We start from the raw sequence: 15785 nt of genomic DNA on the forward strand, positions 1-15785 counted from the left end.
GTTGCTGTGCCCCCCCAGGGGAGCGTTCCCTGCCCCAGCTGGAAGTAGATGGACGTGCCACAGCCTCCTCAGGCTCCTCCTGCAGTTCTTCCTGCTCCCCAGGGATAGGAACAGGGGCAGAGGGAGGGCTGCCGGGACCCCCACGAAGGGCAGCTGCTGAGGAGCTGGGGAGGTCGTCCGCGTTGGTTCCTTCAGGGCTGTCGGAGGGGGCCAGGCCAGGTGTGGGAGACCCTCCTCGGGAGGCAGCGGGGCCAGGGGCAGTCACAGGGCTGCCCTCCCACCTGCCAGCAGCATGGCCGTCCTCCAGGCCCAGCAGATGGCGGGCCTCCCCGCTGCACCGTTGCACGGCAACATCAATAAGCTGGTGCACAAATGTCGCCGCACGGTTTTGGAGGGAGGCTCCCAGCAGCTGGACCAGGAGATCTTCATCCAGCCCAAAGAGGACCAGGAGGGGCATGATGAGGTCCTCCACTATGACTGCCCGCGAACACCGATTCCCAAAGATCAGTGCCAGCTCCTGACGCACCCAGGGCAGAAGGCGCTGGAGGAGAGCTGGGTGGCCCCGGAAAAGGGATGCCCAGGTGTTCGGCTGGAGGCCGCCCAGAGGAGCCCTGGGCAGCTGGTGCTCCACAGGCTGTTGTTCTGTTGCTGCAGGGCTGTGGGCAGCTGGACGGCCAGCAGCTCCTCCTGCCCGACGGCCGGCGACGGATGACGCCGCAGGTGGTGTGACGACATCCTCCTCAAAGTCGTCGTCTGCCCGCACCGAGTGCACGATGGAGAGGATCCTCCTCTTGCAGAGGGGGCACTCGGGCTTGCTGTCAGCCCACCGCAGGATGCACCGGTAACAGAACTGGTGGAGGCATGGCATCACATAGGCTGCATTGTCCCAGCTGTCCAGGCATATGGGACAGCGGTTGTCCAGCTCCGTGGCCATGCTCTCCACTCGCTGCGGTGGGCTGGGGGCAGCTGGCGATGTCGAGACGCTCCCTCTCACCAGTGCTGCAGCAGCGGGTGACGCGCTAGAAGAGAGAGGCCACGGTCATGGGCTGGCCTGGGAAGGGGTGGAAGAAATGCCCAGGTCCCTCAAGACGGAAACCCTCCCAGCTCCCCAGGGTGAGGTTTCCCCACACAGCTCACCTCTGCTGCTGCGAGCGCGCCTCCTGGATGCCCCGGCTGCCTGAACCTGGCAGGGCTGGGGAAAATCCTTCACTGGCTCTGGGGTCGGGCACGAAGAGCTGCAAGGAACAACTCCCTGAGCACAACACCAGCACCAAGGCCTTGCTCAACACTCCACAAACCTTGCACTCACTCAGCTGGAGTGCGGGCACGAGCTGGCTGGGTGAGACTCAGCGCCCGGATATAAGCAGCGAGGGACGCCTGGTCACAATTCTTTGCTTGGGGACATCATAGTCCATTGCTTGGAGACGTTGCAGCTCATCCCCCGGTGACATCAAAACCCATCGCTTAGGAACTCGGTGACAACAGAACCCATTGCTCAGGGACGTCACGACCGGCCATCTTCGCCCGTGGCACTCGCCCTGGCAGTGCTGTGGCCACAGCACACGCATCTGGGGTTACCGCAGTGCCACTGCCCGCTCCATCCCCCCACCTCTTGTCTTGTGCTTGGCATCGGTGTTTCACGCCAGTCACCAAGGCCTCGGCCGTGCCTTCCCAGGGCCCCGTCAGGTCGCTCCGGCCATGGCAGATGTCTCCAGGCACACATGGCAAGAGGGTTCACTCGGTAACACCTCGTGCCTCCCTGGGAGGCTGCAGGACAAAGTCCCACAGGCTCTCCCCACACCCCAGCACTGCCGGCCAGCCCTCTGGGCTCCCCTGATTCCTCCCACGGGGCGTCACAGGCAGCACGTGGCTCGCTCTGGCGGGTCTTCTCCTGTATTTCCTTCCCTCCAAACCATTCTATGTTTCTATGATTCTATGATTAGTTCTTAATGCCAAATCTCTCATCCTTGATCAAACTGTGATAGTAAAGAACAATTTCCCATTCCATCTATCTGTAGCGAGTGTTTTAGATTCATTTTAGGGGGTCAGATTTGCAAAACAGAAATTACATTATGTTATCCCCTTTTATGCGGTGTTTGTACTTTGGTTACTGGCTTTTTAATGGTTAACCCAAGGCTATTATCCTACTAAAATGGGAAATGCCTTGCTGTTGGTAACTCAGCTCCCCATCTTTCTCAAGGTTAAAGCTTTAAGCCTTCAAGAGACAGGCTTGAAAGAATCGTCCCGTTTACAGAATTAATTCCTGTAGGAACAGAACAGAAGTTCAGCAGTTCAAAATTGGCCTTGATTTTCTGCAAAGCCTCTCATAAACTACTTGCTTTCTATAAGAGAGAAAATAAAATACATTACTTGGTGGTCCAGTATGGGCAAGGATAACATTTTTTATATTTCCCATGCTATTTCAAGATCCATCCTAAGCAAACGAAAAACAAAGGAAAAAATTTCAAAGCATTTCCCATCTTTCATTAGAAACTTTATTACATTAACCTACAGGTATGTGAAGTGAAATAAATGGTAGTGAAGGGCAGAATGATGAACATCAGTCATCTTTGGAAAATGGATATATTTTCACAACAAAACACTTTTTTGTTACAGCTAAGAAAAAAAGCCAGGCATACTTGATAGGTTTTCTTTAAAAATATATTACAATTCAATCATATCAAAGTGAAGTCTTGTGGGCTAAAAACCTGAAGATAGAAGAGTTAGGGTCAGTGCTCTAGCACTAATATGAGTGTACCAAATGGCAAGGTTTTCTTTACAGTAATTAATAAACATGCACCCATTTGTTTTCAGTCATTTAAACTACTATATATACAATCTTTAATATAAAGCATTTTTGTCAAAATTAGCTCTGTATTCTTCAGTCTGGACTTTAGAGCTTCAGTATAAGGATTATTATTTGGACACATACCTAATAAAAAATTCAACTGTAGTCACAGTACGTGGAAAATCCAATATATTTTAAATAACACATTCCCCACTTTTTATTTTCTTTTATCCCAACTTCACTTCAATATTAACTTGACTTTGCAGATTGTCTCAGCAGAAAGTATGAGTACAATGAAATCTTCTTTCCCCTGTAATCTGCATGCGCATCTCCAATTAAAATTAATGGGAGTTCTCTGGGTAGATGAAGATAAGGACAAATTTTATGTGTAACAGTGTGTTATGATTAAAAATCTTTGATATAGTAAAAAGCCTTGAGGTTCATTATGCTTCTAAATGACCAGAATTAATATGCCTACATTATTTAAAACCTAAAGTCTATACTCACTACTTACTTTAAAATCAGCTATTCACTTTGTGCAGCATTTTGCACTTTATTAAACTGATAACAAGTTGCTAGGGGATAGCTATCTCCATTTTCAATGCTATGTTTCTCACTATTGTAATGTAAATATATAGAGGCAAGGCATCTCTTTCCATTCCTGTCTGTGGTGAAGCCAATTCTCTGAGTAGGTGGTGTTTGCTAAAACTATTTTATCAACTTACTCATTTAGTTCCCACCACAATATAGTATGCATGTTCAGAAATATTTAAGTTCTCTAAAGAGCATACTGGGATCTACAAAAAGGGCTATGTGACAGTCATGAGGATTGAGTTGGGGATTTCTTAAATTGACAGCAGAGTGTACTCCAGAGCAAGCCTCCCTAGCCGTACAGGAGACAGCAGGATTGCTAATGCAAGTCCCATGTGCTCTTTTCCTCTGGAATGATACGTGGCTATCATTTAACAAGAATGTATTACCCCTGCAGGCAATCTGAGTGTCTACCAACGATCATTCACTGAAGTAAATTCACAAGTTGTTTACTTGACCTATATGTATTGCAAATCCGGCTCGGATATATGCAGACATTGTTTATGCTGACTACACAGCAGGAGTTTTACCCACATATAGAAACGCAGACTTTGGTAATGTGTATATTTAGAACATACACAATGGCAAAATTATCCGAAACTCATCTGTTTTCATGAATATTTGGCTGAATATATCACTTGAGGATATGTGACATACTGGAAATTTTCAAACAAATATAATTTATTCAGCTCTTCACTTTTTCATATAAAAAAGAACTGTTTATATTATGAAGATGAATTTATCTAGTGGTCTCCAAATTTTACACAGTGTAAGAAAATAAATTTTTGTGAGCTCACAATTGCTAAACACAGCATTTGCTGTTCATGGCTTCAGAGAAGAAAGGTTTTATTTTAAAGTCTGTTTCACACAGTATAAACACATGGACAAACCAGTAGCTCTACATGTTATCTATATGCACACAAACCCAATCAATACTTTGTCTTACGGAGGGATTAAATGGTAACTGGCTTTTGAAATCTTGTAGTTAATTTCTGTACTTGCAAAATCCAAAGATGATCAAATTATTTATTCCAAGGATATACAAGAAATGCCCAAGGAATTGCAAAGCCGGCAGTGCTCATGGCCAGCAAGAACCAAGAATGTTACAGGGCACTTCATACAGGCATATACATTCTCAGGCTTGGGCACATCCGCAGCGATGTCTTCGGATGCACATCTCATTTATCACCACTTCACTGACAACAAATAAAAGCAAACTGTATTTCCATTTCAGCTCTGGGGTTCCTTTTAAAAAAAATTTCCAAAAGTTTTTTCAGTTTTTCTTCCAGTTGATCCTGTGTTGCATTTAGTATTCCAAAGGCAACTGGTTGTGATTTCCTTAGGAATATATCAGTGCTATTACAATAGTGATAATTCTTTGTCTCAGACTGTATTGCAGTCCAGATGCAAGATAAAAATGGTCATGGCACTCCCTGTGCTAAGCCGGAGAGCACATACACCAAACTCTTGACCTATCGACTGCCCTTCACATCGTTACAGTATATCGCAAATCTCATGTGCCAAAATGTGACCCCAGCACTGGAAGGAGAAAGGACTAGTGCTTCCCATGATACGCCATACGATGCAACTGCCTGTATCCTTTCCCCATCAGTCAGGGATATACCAACCCTTGGGACAACCTACTCACAAGAAGCTACAGAGTTACCACCAGGGCAGGGTGGAAAAGCCTGCTGGGGTTATGTTACAGGCATGTTAGCAGGTAGCATCACTGACATCAGCAGGAGCTGGAAGTAATACTGCCACATCATTTTTAGGTTTCTAAAGGTAACTTTCCACTGAAAGAGAATGTCCAGTCTATATCAAACATTTTATTTTTAGGCTGACGTGTTTAGGGGACAATTTTGCTTCGATGGATGGATACCCTGGCAAATTTAATTTCCACCGAGTTGTACAGTTCATAACAGACTGTTTTGGAGGGAGAGAAAGGAGCCTTTTGGAAAGATGGTCCCCATCCATATAGTCAACAGAATAAGCTAAACTTTAAAGAGGGACCTTTTTTTACTCCTGCATTCTTGTTATTATCCTCGACAAAAACACCTTGATTTTTTTCCCCCAATTAATTCATTAAGTTAAACTATTATGTGTTAGCTAAACACCTCTGACAGACATCAGTGTGACATGAATTCTTACTTTAATCCTCTCCCCCTGCTCAGAGGTCCCCTTTAACCAGAAAAATAAAGGCCAGTTGGCAAAAATGCAAAAGAAATGGACACACAGTAGAATATTTTTGCAATTACAAGCTAGATCACTAGAAACACAGACACACAGCGTAAAAATGGAGACACAAGTTAATGAAGAATGGGGGGTACATGTGTCACATTATTAGCAATGCAAAAGACCAGCTTAAGCATCTGTTTCCCTACATCAACTATAAAAAAGAAAAGGTGCCTTTTTAGCAAGTATGCACAGAGATTGCTTACTTATTTCTAAGAAAAAAAAATGAGAACACTTTACTATTTTTATCCTATATTACAGTCATTATTACTACCTGTTTATAAAATGTAAACCTTTCCTTGCAGTTAAGATTTACAGCAGTCATCACCTTTGTCCACTCCTTACATAATCAGTCCATGGTGACAAAAATAAACTGATTTAATTTACATATTTTATGAAGTAATTACTGATATGTTATGGATTATTAGTTGTGTATGGCAGAAATAGTGGTCAGAACTGCAACATATGGAGTTCAACGGTAGCAGAAGATTTGTTGAAGACTGGTGTTGGGTCTGGAGTACCAAGAGATCTTGAGGCATCATATCATATTGATGTATGCAATGCTTTTATCTCCAAAACTATTCAAGGAAGGTATGCCCACCACCAGTAATGGACAAAAAAGCCTGATGATGGATTTCCCAAACAACTGCAGTATTGTACTTACTTATCCCCATCAGATCTTATTTTTTAATATGTCTTGACTAAAGATCAGAATGGAAGGTAAAATTTGACAAGGCAGTTTTTCTTCTACATAACTAGTGAATCAGATCACCTGTATGAAGTGGTATTTGGTAAATTGCACTGTCCTGGGAGTATTTCTACTCTGAAACATGACAAACATGAAGTCTAAATCTAAAGTTGCTGAAATAGGATGTTATCAAAACTGATCTGCAAACTAGTATTTTTAAGCCAGTATATTACAGTATAAATGTGTTGCATACCTGTTTCTATAAAATTTACTGCCATGAAAAAAAGAATGATCAGGATCCCCAGAGTGTGGCATTTGTCCATCTGTCACGTATACATAATACAAACCTCATGTTGAGATTGTTTAATGTACAGCAATTGTCTGCTGGACAGATTAGGAGCCAAATACGATGGTAAACTAGAGGAAGGAGCACAACCATGCCACTTTGCCCCTTGAGAGTCCCACTGTGCTACCCATCAGCTTTTGGGGTCATTCACTGCTGACCTCCTTCGTAGAGGATGTGGGGCTATCTCGAACTGGTAGCAAGTCATAATGACACGGAATATGGCTGTTTTTTGGAAGATCATAAGGATCCTGGCTGAAACGTCCGCTGCTGCTGAATGGTCCCTGGACAACACTCACCGTAGGTTCTGTGATAAAAGAGAGCACATACATTCAACACTAGAAGCAGCAAACAGAAGGCAAACACTGTATTTCACTTCAGTTTGCATTACAAAATACCCTCTCCTTTCTGCTTCAATATAAAGATTCCTTGTCATGCTGAGTCCTGAAATGCAGGTGTGGAAACAAAGGTTGATATTAAGGTGTTTTGGCTTTACACTAAGTTACACCTGGGGGCTTGCAGCAGGGCCCTACCATGAGTATATTTACTGGCAGAAGCAAGTGGACCAGCATCTGTTCTTTGTGTGTGGACAAACTAATAAAAAGCCCAAATTCGGGGCTTTTAATCAAGATCATAAAAATCCTTAGAAACACAATGGGGATATTGATGGATTTCAGAGGAATCTCTAACTGGGGACAGAAAAGGAAAATGGTATCCTATGACATGTGACATAACACTTTATTCCAGTCCACAGACCATTGGGATAACTACCATTCCACAAGACCTCAAAGTTTTCTATAACTACAGTAATGCAGTGACTAGATAGGGTCCGTATCAGTGAAATACTATGTCTGTGGGTGAAGATGCTGTTTTTTCTGATCAAGAGGAGGAAACAGATCTTTTCTATCCCTCCCATACACTTACTCCAGCTGCGTTCAGTACTTAACAGCCTAATCTAGAGTAGAATTATATTGCAATCAAATGCTAAGCTTATCTTATGCTGTTGTTTAAAGAAAGGCTTTCAAACCAGACATACCTCTAGGTTATAGAACAGAGCTGAAGGTATTTCAAACTCTGTTCTTGTGAATTACACCACTTATCTCAAAAGAATGAGGTCGTTGTTATAGCTTTTGAGCAGAAAATAGAGTCTGAACACATCATCATTTTTTTCAATGATTTTTCATGTGTTTTGATTAAACTGATTCAAACAAAAAAAAAAGTCCTGTGCTCTTTGTTCTTAACCTTCAACATCTAGAAGTAGATTTTGTACTTACCAACTTCATAAACGTTCTTATTGGCTGAAGCAGAGCCGGCGATCTCAGCATATGGGGAGTCCCTGCGTGCTGGTGACTTCATTTCAACATATCCGCATTCTGAACTTTTTGGTACAAGAGCTGGCGGGTCTTTTATAGTAGCGTATGGGTTCTCAGAACTACTTAATGAGCAATTACTTAAGTTGTATTCCGAGTTCTTCACTAGATCTGCAAAAAGAAAAACATATTGCTCTCTCAAGCATGCTACATACTATGGACATTGCTACTAAACAGGTATTCTTTAATTTTGAGTTCTAAAAAGTCACTCATAAATGAGTATTTAAGTGGAAACCAGTCAGAACACTTCAAAATTGTTATACAGCAATTAATGAAAGCACCTTTACTGCAATGCTCTTTTATGGGCTTGATCTTGCCATCAGCAAATTCCTGTTGCAAAGTCTGAGCACCTTCAATTCTGGTTAAAATAGTAGCTAGCATTAAATACATATAATGTGTAGAATCAGTTTTTAATAGGCACTTCAGAATACTTTTTGCCTTTCCAAGTGCTAAACTTGGGACACTTAAAATAAGTGATCTAAGACTGTTCCCAATAGCAATGTCTGGGCAGATGGTAAGGTGACTTCTAGGGATGGCCTGTTTGGTGCAAAGTTTGAGTATGCAGCCACACCAAAAGAGTAACCAGCTTCTTACAAGTTTCTGTAAGGTGCACATAGGAGAAATGAAAAGCAAACATCAGGTGGCTTGTCATTTCAGGATTTAACTGAAGGACAGATAACTGTAGTTTAAGAGAAGACGTATTTTCTTATGCTGGGAAGAGATTTTGTGGTATCCGTGTTACTTTGTTCTCTGTGTTGTTTTGTGATATGCTGTGTTATTTAAGCTTTAGAGCCAAGACTTTATCAGCTTGTTCCCGACTCTAAATATCCAGCATGAGACTGACCTTGGTGAACCTGTCAGTGGATAGGTGCTCATAACTTTGTGACTTCTTTAAGATATTTTAAATTTGGCTTCCCCTAATCCTCCAAAACCAGGAAATGTCAGGTATAATAAATCACTCCTTCAACTTAATTGTCCTGTATTATACACAAGGTGACAAACCAGATTCTTTTGTCTACATTGTTCACAATGTCTACTCATTGTTCACATGGACTTAGCTACACTTTTTTCATTGTTTGGATATCCAGGCATTCTAGTCAGCCTTGGCATACCTTAATCATATTACAAAAATAGTGACACACACCAGTATGATCCAGTATAAAGTCTTACAAGAAAACTGGATAATTAAAAAGATCAAAATATCATCACTACCCTGAATTTCTGAAGCTTTTCGTTCCTCTCTGTGTATTGATATCCTTTCCAAAGGCCTGCAGTGAATGTGATGAAGCACTGCAGGCTTGTAGTCATGCAGTCCTACATTGACCATGCCAGCTGCAAGAGGAATTTGCTCTCTTTTAAAGCCTTTCATCAAAGGCAGCATGTGTCCTTACCTGTCACTAGGCTGAATTCAAGGGTCACCCCTCTTCTTCTGTCTAGAATAGAGCCATTTTGTGACTCAAGCATTACAAAAACATTTGATGTATGTGACACATAGGGGACTTAGAAAGGCTTGGTTTGTTGTATTTTTTTAAAAACCCTCCCCTCAAAGGAGAAAAAAAAAAGCAAACAAACTTCATGTATTGATTCACTGTCTAGGAATAATTTAGTCCAAAATTATTTTATATTCTCTTCACACAGAAACCAAAGATAATTTAGAAGAGTAAACTGAATGTCTACGTCATTTCATCTAAATGCATCAGAAAATAACCTCACCTTTCAGGGATTTTCCCAAATATCCCCTATCAAGTCCAAAAGCACCTGAGAAAAATGGTATAAAAAACAGAGTAGTTTTAAAATCAAAGAAAAGTGATTAGATAACAGCTTCTAAAGCTTTAAAAATTGCTTTGTAACTCATTTCTACCTTAGCAGAATAATTCTTTTATAAGCACTGTGAAACTGCCCAGTATAGGGTTACAGAAGCATTGTTACTATTTGCTTGCACACTTTCAAACAGTAGCTTCCTGAACAGGGAAGGTGGTTAAGGTCATAAGGGACCATTAAATTATCTAGTTTGACCTCACATATGTCACAGGCCATTACGTTTCCCCCAGTTACTCTTGAATGAGCCTAATAACTACTGTTTGATTAAAGCACATTTTTTGTCTGGAAAAACCATATCTACCAGAAAGGCATCCCATGTTGACCTGAAAATCTCAGGGTATGCAAAGTTCACTCCAATTCTTGGTACTTTGCTTCCAAAGTTAATCACTCCCATTGCGTTGCCCAAGATCACTCTGTTCCAGTCCCCTCACCTGCAGGAATGGCCTAAACACCTAGCGCCTAAGTCTACAGCTTTGCAATTATCTGTTAGTAACAGATTTCTCTCTATATAAATCCCAAGATAAACATCAGCAATAATCAGCAATGCCCGACAACTGTCTTCAGAGACCTAGCACCTACCTGGTTAATAATCTATTCAAACAGCTTTGATTGATATTACAGAGTGCTAATTTTTTAATTAGATTGTATTGTGGTACTATGCTAGAAGCCTTACAAAAGCCTAAAATCATTTTGTCTATACAATATCTTTATAAACAAAATTCATAGTTTCCAAGAAAGAAATTATGTTATTTGAGGAGACCTAAACCAATTAATTTTATTCCTACCCCATCTTTATTTATTAGATCTCATGTCACCCGTTCTGTTGTTTTTACCAAGACTAATGCCCGGGTCGCCAGCCTAGAGTTACCCAAGTAGTCCCATTTGATCTTCTAGAAAACAGACATAATATCAGCCTTCATCCAGTCCTCTAGAATCTCCCTGTTACTCAAGATCTACTGCAGTGGGTTAACCACAGGCTGTCTCTCTTAGGAGTCTTAAGTGCTAGTACAAAGCATTATGACTGAAACCCTTTTCTAAAAAAAAAATCAGATCTGAGCCTGAATTGTGTTTAGACCAGGATTGGGGATGAGCAGGAAAAAAAATAATGCTGATTCCCAGAATGTGATACTGATAAGGACCAGAAATGAAGGTAATTAAATGATCTAAATTATACTGGCGCTGAAAGTCCCTTTTAAGGCTTTCACTGGTTAGAGATATGGTCAGTGCAATCCAGCCTTTTCGGAATGCATGAGATTGGGAAGGGATGAAAAGACAGCAAAAGACAGCATAAAGCAGGATACAGCTTTATGTATCTGTAAGATACACACAGATACCACTTCTTGGGAATTTTTCTTCTTAAGGACAATGCTCTGTCTTTTAGTAAACAGGAGGCTTAGCTGGGAAGATGCTCCTACAGTTGACATCTGGAGCAGCTCAGATGATGAGAAACTACTTTTTAAAGCATTGATTCCATTTGGTGGGGATTAAAAAAAAAAGGATATATGCAACCTCTCATTTAATATGTAATTTTGCCAAAGCGGACCCTTATTGTACAATACCCATTGTTTTATGAAACTTATTATTAAGCAAATCTTTTTATAAAAATAATATGAGATATTTTGCATATCATGTCTGCACTGGGCATCAGACTGATTCACCGTTCCTCACAAGGAGTCACTTTTTTATCTAAAGGTACTGCCTTAAAGGAAGGTCAAACCCATAACCCTGAACCTCACACACAGTCTGACAAGCCTCGCATTACCCTGAGTGGAGAACCAGGAAAACATCCCTGTTTTCCAATCCATCCCAAACACAATGAATAAGCAACCTCTCTTTAATATGTAATTTTGCCAAAGCGGACCCTTATTGTACAATACCCATTGTTTTATGAAACTTATTATTAAGCAAATCTTTTTATAAAAATAATATGAGATATTTTGCATATCATGTCTGCACTGGGCATCAGACTGATTCACCGTTCCTCACAAGGAGTCACTTTTTTATCTAAAGGTACTGCCTTAAAGGAAGGTCAAACCCATAACCCTGAACCTCACACACAGTCTGACAAGCCTCGCATTACCCTGAGTGGAGAACCAGGAAAACATCCCTGTTTTCCAATCCATCCCAAACACAATGAATAACATTCACATTCTCCTCTTTATTTTTTTTTTTTACCAAGTTCATTGAGGTAGCCACCATGTTTCCAGTCTGCAGGCAGTGTTCCTGTGTAGTCCATGACGGTGCCTCGTTTTCCAGGTTCCACATTTTTAAGGTTCACAAACAGCTGATTGTTTTTTGCCTATTTCAAAGACAGATAGGTAATAGAAACTGAAACTCATGGGAAGTCGCTGAATTTCCAGTTGATAATCAGGGAAAGCAAAAATAAACCAAATATGAAACATCAGGGAATAAAGTACAATAAACCAAAGGCTAATTTACACAGAAGCATCCAGATTTTTATGCTCTACCTTTGCCAGGGTCAGTCTGTCCATGTTGTTGACATGAGGTGGGGTAGTGCATTGAGTTAGAGTATGATAACTAGGGTTAGAGAAATAGTGACTGTTAGCATTTCCACCAGTACCATGAGGGATGGTTTCTGAAAAGAAAAAGAAAGGAAAATGAACAACTAAAAATAACATGGCATTTCTTTCTTAGGATATGTTTTTGATAGTGCTGCACTGATTTCATAACCTGACTTATAGTTTCTTGAAAAAAAATCTAAAAATCTTGCATTCATTTAAAGAAATGAGAGATACAGAGCAGTAACTGACTAGTCGTGTCCTCACTTTCAGCAAAGAGCATTCACAAGCGTTACTTGCTGACTTCTCTTTCTGCTGTGGTCCCTTGCTCTCTTTTGCCTCTGTAGTCATAGCATTGCCCTAATTATAGACACTCTTACCATCAAGTTCACAGCAACATTTTCTGGTACTTCAAGAGCACCACCACCTTTGCTGATACATCTTTCTTGACTCTGACAGCTGTTTCTGCTGGCTTCTTTACCTGCTGCCTTCCTTTATACGTGTGTGCAAAAGACAGCATTGCCTGCATTTTCATGTACCCATTGCATCCCAACTCACATGCACTTTCATAGGTCAAAACCTCCTGTTTTGTTTCAGGAACATTGCTCCTTCACTCTGCTATCTGCCTCTCTACAGAATTTTGCCACAGCTAGTGTGAAATCCTCATTTTCTACAGCTATAGCAGTCTTTCTGTATTCAAGCTGCTGAATACAGGCATTGAATTTAAAGTCTCAGTAGAAACCATTTTTTGCCACACTTTCCCATTCTGTTTAAAAATAGGCACAGAGGAATAGAAATGTCCATACTTCCACTGTTTAATGCAGAAAAACATCTGAGGGTGCAAAATGTTACACAGTAAAGCGAGGTATATGTTCACTTGTTCCTCACAATTAACACATTTTACCAGGGGAAGCCACCTTCATAGTATCAAAGGCAGAGATTAAAAGACTATGATGCAGAACAAACTAGGCAGCTATAGATGCTGGGGCAGCATCCTTCTGAACTCAGGTGAACTGTCTCTGATAGCTGAAAGGTAAGCACACAAGTCTACCATCGCACCACACTGGTCTCGTGTGCTAGTTCACCAGCACCACTGTCAGTGTGGTCTCAGGGGCTGCAATCCTGTGAAAGGCAGTTGAGAGCCTTCTCAGCCTTCCTCTTCCTGAAAAGGGAAACCCTCCCCTGCCTCTCTTTCCAGGAAGGCTTCCAAGGCAGAACTGTAGACACCCTTTTCGAAATCGAATGGGTTCCTGCTCACAGCAGCCCTCACTAATGCGAAAAGGTGAAATGTGCACATTCAAGCAGACCCGAACCCCTTCAGAGCTCAGCTAAAAAAGCACAAAGTCCAGAGACAGAGGAAAAAACCTGTTCTAAATGTTACTTACCTGAAATGGTGTAATCTGCATTGATGACCCTCATAGCAGGGGTATAGGTCACTGCAGGCATATTTGTTTCTTTTCCTTTCTGCTTATGTCTGTAAATGATGAACAGCACGAGCAGGAAAAGCACAACGAGGACAAGAATGATGATGCCTGCTATAGCCCCTATCTGATAAGAATCAGCAGGGATGGCAGTACTGGTACGGCTTAAACTGTTCAAGTTTCCCACTATAATTACACCAGCTGAAATACAAGAAGAAATGAAAATATGTGGCATTAATTCAGAGGCTTATGTGTCAGGAGCAGAAGACAGTATTGCACTTCTAAATCTTTCTGCTAATTTAACTGTATTTAATAATCTCAAAATAGAACTATGTCAGAAACCAATGTGAAGACAATCCTAGCCTTAAGGAAAAGCATTCATCTTCATAGAAAGAGGTATTTTCATGGAGTTGGAAAAGTAAGAACATTGTCTAGGCAAAAGCACAGAGCAGGTGAAGCACATGCTCTGTCAGCAGCTTTGGACAGCACAGCACTGTAAAACATTTCATGGAATCTACACTTGAGTGCTTTGCTCCAATAATCTATCACTGAGGCATCTAATACAAAATCTACAGAACATATATAATTTAATAACACTATTTAAACACATATGCCTTATCAGATTAATTTAATGAATGATACAGAGATGGCATTTAATAGGTTAATCCAAGTTCTATATAAAACAATTACAATAATTTTATTGCATTTAGGCTTTACCTTGATCACACCTGGCCCCTTTCCAGCCTGGGCTGCAGTAACATGTTCCCGTGATGTGGTCACAGGTTGAGTTGTTCAGACAGTCACATATCTGCCGGCATCCATACCCATATGTACCTTGAGGACATTCTGCACAAAATAAGTGGAAATAAAAATCCGACATAGTCAGTACTTCTTAAACGTTTTGGTATTACACATCTACAGCACCATACATGCTACCATTTGTTTTTAACCCCATACATTTTTGTACACGGCCAGCAGATGGCAATGTGTTATTCGTCGTAGAGCTCTATGGAAAAGATTTTCTTAAGAGGACGGCTCTGTATATGTATGTGTGTGTGTATGTGCAGGAAAGAAGGAAACTATATTCAGAAGTGATTTTCCTTTACCTGTAATGTTGCTGCCACTAAGGCAGTGAAATTAGGAAGGAAAAAAAAACACACAAAAAAGACTGAAAGTGTAGAAGATGGTGAAGAAATGGACAAAATGTGAACAAAGTGCCAGTTCTACACCAGAATGTCAGGTGTCCCAGGTTACTCAGATCCCAGTGCTTGAAAAATCACGTCATCATGTGAGTGGAGCCAGACATCTGGCTGGTGTCATGTCATGTGACAGATGTGCTGATGTGGTAGAAGAGCAAGAGATAAGGGCCATGAGTCTAATATACACCATGCATTTATATAAAAATAAAACTGGTCCTAGGCTGCTTATAGCATACTTTGATACTGCAATGAATACACTGAGAAATGACTTACAGGAGAAAAATGCTGAATTACGAAGAATAAGCTAATTGAAAGAGTTTTACATTATTTTTTCTCTCCCAGAATGATTTGAATACAATAATTAATTACTGATCAAAATGTCTCCTTCATTATGTAATTAGCACGGTAGAGAATTATCCCACAGTGATAAAAATTATTTCTTTTATACTGCCACACCTCTGTTACTGTGTGGCTTGTTACATTATTGTAGTTCTGATGGTTTGAGGAAGTGTGGTATTTCTTCACCTTCTGAGACTCAATTTTCTGAAATATCTCAGGAGTTTTGTAACTGTATTAATTTGTTTTTCTTTTTGTCTTTTTAGAAGAATCTAACTCATATTTTATGTATTCCTAATTTAGAATTATTTACAAGATAATGTAACACAACAGGTGCCAGATTTATCAGTCTTGATAAATCCACACTCAAGTGGAATTTCATGCTTATATACCTTCTCCTTCTCTTGGTTACATTCAGTAGAACAAGATTATAACTACTGAAGTCAATGGCTGGGCAAAAACCGTCATGCCATA

At 40.9% G+C, this 15785-nt stretch overlaps 1 protein-coding gene across 2 annotated transcripts in view; it reads right to left on the reverse strand.

Annotated features, from left to right (window-relative positions):
* Positions 1 to 2492: 2492 nt before the first annotated feature.
* MEGF10 (multiple EGF like domains 10) overlaps positions 2493 to 15785 on the reverse strand; it is an 81922-nt gene continuing 68629 nt past the window's right edge. The window contains exons 18-24 of one of the 2 annotated variants that reach the window (XM_009278514.2): positions 14494 to 14622; positions 13741 to 13977; positions 12305 to 12432; positions 12012 to 12135; positions 9729 to 9773; positions 7920 to 8126; positions 2493 to 6952 (exon numbers count right to left, since the gene is read on the reverse strand). In XM_009278514.2, coding sequence (XP_009276789.1) covers positions 6792 to 6952; positions 7920 to 8126; positions 9729 to 9773; positions 12012 to 12135; positions 12305 to 12432; positions 13741 to 13977; positions 14494 to 14622 — 1031 coding nt within the window. In that variant the 3' untranslated portion in view covers positions 2493 to 6791. The remainder of the gene's footprint in view (positions 6953 to 7919; positions 8127 to 9728; positions 9774 to 12011; positions 12136 to 12304; positions 12433 to 13740; positions 13978 to 14493; positions 14623 to 15785) is intronic. The other variant, XM_009278515.2, reaches the window with a different exon arrangement.

This window comes from Aptenodytes forsteri, unplaced genomic scaffold (genome assembly GCF_000699145.1).
Source record: "Aptenodytes forsteri isolate BGI_AS27 unplaced genomic scaffold, ASM69914v1 Scaffold402, whole genome shotgun sequence".
Classification (NCBI taxonomy): Eukaryota; Metazoa; Chordata; class Aves; order Sphenisciformes; family Spheniscidae; genus Aptenodytes; species Aptenodytes forsteri.